This window comes from Sardina pilchardus, chromosome 10, assembly GCF_963854185.1.
Source record: "Sardina pilchardus chromosome 10, fSarPil1.1, whole genome shotgun sequence".
NCBI lineage: Eukaryota > Metazoa > Chordata > Actinopteri > Clupeiformes > Clupeidae > Sardina > Sardina pilchardus.
This window is the reverse complement of record NC_085003.1, coordinates 32,141,190-32,146,656: the sequence shown is the minus strand read 5'-3', so window position 1 is coordinate 32,146,656 and position 5,467 is coordinate 32,141,190. Positions and strand designations below refer to the sequence as shown.

The 5,467-nt window shown below is 42.7% G+C and overlaps 1 protein-coding gene across 1 annotated transcript in view; it reads left to right on the top strand.

Moving 5' to 3' along the window:
- Positions 1-1,383: 1,383 nt before the first annotated feature.
- ano3 (anoctamin 3) overlaps positions 1,384-5,467 on the top strand; it is a 57,107-nt gene continuing 53,023 nt past the window's right edge. The window contains exon 1 of the mRNA XM_062546520.1: positions 1,384-1,455. Within this exon, the coding sequence (XP_062402504.1) occupies positions 1,410-1,455 (46 nt within the window). The 5' untranslated portion in view covers positions 1,384-1,409. The remainder of the gene's footprint in view (positions 1,456-5,467) is intronic.

The window sequence follows — 5,467 nt, the reverse complement described above, 5'->3', positions numbered from 1 at the left end:
CATGACAAATTCTGGAAGCCTTGTGTACATTTACAAGGTGATTAATACTAAAACTATTTGGAGTAGTTTGTTTATACAAATCATTTCTTCTTCATCCTTCTTTCTTTCATACCTCTCTGTCTGTCCGTCTTGCTTTCCTTCCATCTCATGCGCTCTCTCTCTCATTCTCTCTCTTGCTCGGCCTCTTTCTCTCATGCAGCCTCCTGTGCTTTGTGTTGGTGATAAGGTGCAAAGGTGTCAGCACAAGTTAATGGCTATTGATTCTATGGAGTTTTTTTGTTCAAGCTTGGCACTGATACCTCTGTCAAAGCCTCTTTTGGCTGGGAACTGCATAGCTGATTCCCTGCATGTGAACCAGATGCATGGTGTGAATTAGACCTCTGTGATTACATTTGTCTCATTGGTTAACTTGTGTGTGTGCAGAGGTGGAAAATGTTGGCTTCAGAGAGTAAAAATCCTACCACATATCTATGCCAACCATTCACTTAAACCAGCTGACTCTAGGTGCATAGGTAGAACCAATACATGATTGGACTTTTAGCTTTTGAAGTTGGAGTTTTCCACCTCTGTGTATGTGTGTTGAATCCCTCAAAACACATGAAAGTGCACTTTAAGCACAACACACCGCTGCAGCTGCCAGCAAGGTTTTAAAAATGACAGTATTATGCCCATTTAGATAGCCTACAGACAAAACCTAATGCATTAATGCACAGAGCAACTGCTATGTTGACTGAACTGTTTTTAGTTGTAGTGCTATTAATAAACACCATGTGATTCATAAAGTCTAAACACTTGCAACTAAGGAAAGTCTTCATTATTTTCTTTTAGAGCATCAGATGGTTGATTTGTTGACTCATTGTAGGCCTAGCCTACTTTGAAAAGTTGCATGGTGCAATAGGCTAGTAGGCTATAATAGAAGGTTTTGTTGGTGAGCTTGTCGATTGATGGCAAAGTCAGGCCACCCTGTATCCGGGCATGGTCTAGGTTTTAATCTATTAACAATATAAAAAACGAACGTGATGTCCCGGTCATGGCGAATCCTGCCGTGTGACGTAAGCACCCGCTCATCTCGCCACAAATCCCTTGTTTTCCTTCATTTGCTCATCGCTCGAAGTGGCTGGTGACATCGGTGGGAACAGAAACCTTCTCCCGCCTTGGAGTGAAGGGTGTTTCACGCACGCGGAACTCCATTACAGCGAGTTGCCATGACGACAACCCTGGATGGTGGAGCTCTCGCGGCTTAGACAGGTGTTGGGTTTGCGCATCGCTCCCTAGATCGCGCGGCAATGTGAGGGAGCTGCAGGGATACCAACGCACTCGCGACGTCCCCTTCCATGATCGCAGCTGCCCTAGCGCTGCCTTAGACCGCCGAATTTCTGTATTGGGAGGGAGGAATCATACACGCCACCATGGTGCACCACTCGGGATCCATTCAGTCCTTCAAACAGCAAAAAGGTCGGTGTTTACAGTCTGCGTGTGTGCGTGCGCTCATGCGCCTGTCTTGCGCTGCTCGGGTTGTTCGGATGCAGTGTTGAAGTAGAGTTTGGCTTTCGGTAATTTCACCTCACAAAAATTAGATTTTAGTGTCTGAAAAACACAAAACAATTAAACTTATGACGCAGAGAAAAGTGTAGTGTTACCCACTACAGGTCAGAATTCCCACAGATAGTCTGAGCTGCAAGAGTAAGGGGGCTTTGCTCATGACAGATACATCATTTCCATATTCTACGATGTAAACGCGTAGATAAGACTTCTGTGAAAAGGTATTGCTGCTTTTGTTTTGTGTTAAAACTGGTCGGAGCTCTTTCAACAAATCTTTCAACTCCACTAAGCTATCCACTTTTCACGTTGCCTCTATGGATGAGTCGTGCTTTTTTGACGCTATAATTACACTGCGGTCTGTAAGTTGAAGAAACATTCAAAGATGGATCTATTTTAGGGCATAGGCTACACACTGGACGTCTAGGCAAGGTTAGCACTGAAAATATTAACTTAAAGTGTGCTTGCTTAGCATGTAATTTAAATGCTCTATCTCAAGACCTGTTCCACAGTTTCCTGTATATTTTCATCAGTGAGCTTAATGCTGTTGTAGCCTAAGTCAACATCACTAACTGAAATACAAAGATGTTAAGAAATGTGAGCTGATGGTTTTGGGGGGATATCTGTAGGAAAAACACTTTGCTGTCTGCACATCAGACCATTTTGTTAAAAGGGCAGCACTTGACTGCTGAAAGTATAATTCAGTTATGAATGGAGGGATGAGATATCTGGGCCTGGGCTGGAGTGTCTGGTGTAGGATGGAAACAGGAAAAGACTTTACCACACAGGTAAGATGAGCAGGCCCATCAATCTGTTATGGCACTGCCCATGAAAAAAAATCAAGGAAAAAAACGCTCACTCACTCCAACACTTTGTTGAGTCTCCCTCTGATGCTGTATACATCTCAGTAGGCAGAGAACACTTCACACTGTGTGAGCAGCAGGCACAATGGCATTGGTGTCAGTATGGCCCAGTATAGACACGGACGACATGCATTTCATTAGTTTCAAAGAGATTTTAAGCAAGCGGTTCCTTGTCCAGGGGGACTATACTCTATGGTGCTTGCAGGATTGCTACAGATAAACTCAGACCGTCAGTGGTTGGCCCAGCATGAAGTCTGTGTATTTCATTGGTTTTACAGAAACCAATGCTTCAGGCTTGCGGTGATCAGTGAGATTGCTACACAGTTATGACTTTGGCATATACTGAATCAATATGAAGGAGGTACTTGAGAGAAATCAATTAAATCAATCTGCTTTTGTTTGAGGACCCTCTGCAGTCGGAAAAAAACACAGGGAATCCCTGTCAAGAGAAAGTTCAAGTCGAAAAAAACACCAGACTGAGACACTCAGGAGCCAGAGACAGGTGCCCACAATGTAATGGTATCGCCATGGTGTAGGGTAGTGCCGCCGCTACACTCCTTGTTTGATCTCTGTGTGTGTGTGTGTGTGCGTGTGCGTGTGCGTGTGCGTGTGCGTGTGCTTGTGTGTGTGTGTGTGTGTGTGTGTGTGCGTGTGTTGTTTTTCAGCGTGACATTAGTACAAGTGTTCAGGAGGCTCCTAGTGCTTGCTAACAGCTCATGTAATGGTTTTGTTGGCTGCCACTGGTGCCGGCGCTCCATCCCATAATTGATCTGCAGACGGCGTGTGCGCTCTTAGTGGTGGTATGAGCATGTGTCAACGCACAGGGTTATTTATATGGGTGTGTCTCGGCTCCTTCTTGGGACCCCCTCATGGCTGACTGACTGGTGGGCTGACATCGATCCGTGAGGGGAGAGGTTGTGTTTTGCTTTTTTAGGTGGACGCAGCAGGAGCAGTCGGCTCCTCTTAACCGGTGGTTAATTATTTATGCAAGTAATGCTTGTCAGCCAGAGCTGCATGCCGTGAAGCTCTCAGGATGAGGATATGAGAGAGAGAGAGAGAGAGAGAGCGAGAGAGAGAGAGAGAGAGAGAGAGAGAGAGAGAGAGAGAGAGAGATGACAGGAACTCCATCAGCGACGAGGAGGCCATTCTCTGAGTGTGCATGCTCTGAAGGACTGCAGTGAAATGCAAAGTTGAGTCGTGACATGATCCATTCCAGACACTTATTGGAACTAGTGATGATGATGACAGGTTTGGTGAATTGCATCTTATTCATGTTGCTTGTTAGCTCTATAGAAAATAGCTTGCACATTGACAGGCAGTTGCATTTTTTTTTTTTAACACACATACATATTTGAGTTGTCAAAATAACTGATTAATTTCGATGAATTCATCCGAGAAAAAATAACTGATAAAAAAAGAGAAAAAACCCCCGCAGATTAATCAATTCCGTATGACCTTTGACCCGGAGCCGTTCTAGTCAGTAACCATTATTAGACCGTAAGATGAAGGAGCGAGAAGAGAATGTGCTGCCTAGATCATTGACTGGAACATTTACTTTTTAAAAGCCTGATGCCTGATGGTGTTGATCAAAATAAAGTGTTGATTAGAATAAAGTCCCCTGCAATGTCTGCAGCAAGGAATTTGCATATCAGGGCAGTTTGTCAACTCTAAAGTACCACATCAATGCAAAGAAATAGTGCTGACATTGAGGGGAGTATTAATTTATTTTCTTTGTGTCCCCTAGGTTATAACTGTGGCCTGAAATGCCTTGTATGTGAGGAAAAAAAAACTTCTTCCCGAATCACTTTTGATCACGTATTTCCTGAAACTAATAATAACAAAATATTTTGAACTTTAATGTTACTAATGCCGAATATTCCTTGATTTGTTTGAATTTAAACATTTAAAATGCTTTGACAGCAAAAATTAGATTAATTAATCACAGACTATGTAATTAGATTAGATAGAATATTTTTTCGATCACATGCACATTGTCATTTCTGTAAGGAGAAGTTATGTTAAAGTGCAGACAGCTGTTTTTAGTACAGAACCCTCTTGTGAGATGTCTGCTATTTGTCTGGTCGGTGTTGAGTACGGACGCCAAATGTTATCTTTCCCCTTGGCCCCTTACCTTCTATCTGTTGGAATCATCAGAGCCGTGAAGAGTAAAGGGACCCCTAATTCAAACATGCTGCTATCAGTTGGATTTATGGTGCAGAACTGTAGTGATGCTGTACTGCGTTTAGTCCACTGCAAAAATCCTCACAAATACCTGAGCTACAGAAGTTAGGGAACTTAAGCCATTATCACAGAGCGGACCATCTTGTTTACAGTGTGGTGTGTTGTGAGAGTCGTCAGCAAAGGCCTCTAACTCAGACATTCTGTGGCGATCTGGTGGAAATACACTGCTACTGTATCTGCTAACAGTTACCCCCTGGAACTTCCCAGACAGAATTCCTAGATTTGGGTCTGAGGCAGACGAGGTCTACACTACAGGCAGTCACTGCTCGGGCCCCACAACAAGCTCACGGTGTGTGTGGGTGTGTGTGTGTGTGTGTGTGTGTGTGTGTCTGTGTGTCCTTGAATGACACTGGTGAGGTAACAAATCCATATCAGAAAGATTACCAGCATTATTACAATTACAGTATTGTTTACAAAACCTAAAACGATACAATTCAAATTAATCTGTAACATAAGAATGCCATAATTGAACTCAACTTCTACGTTCATGAAGTTCATGCCAGGCCTTAGGCACATCCAGCAGCAGCAGTGCTGTAGGCACAACCTTTTGACTTTTCTAGCAAGTTCATACATTTATATATACAATATATAGTTTTATATTAATATTTATTATGAATGTAGTTTTAAAATAATAGTTTATTTTTGTTAATGTTTTACATTGGCTGTACCACCTGACCATGTAAGCTGTGTCAGTCTAACTACGAAAGAGATTTACAAACCTGTCTCTCATCACAAAGGTCAATTAGGGTCCGCTTGATGAAGTTTACTCTTTTCTCTCTTTAATTCCAAATTAACCTCAGATATGCAAATACATTTTTTTACAT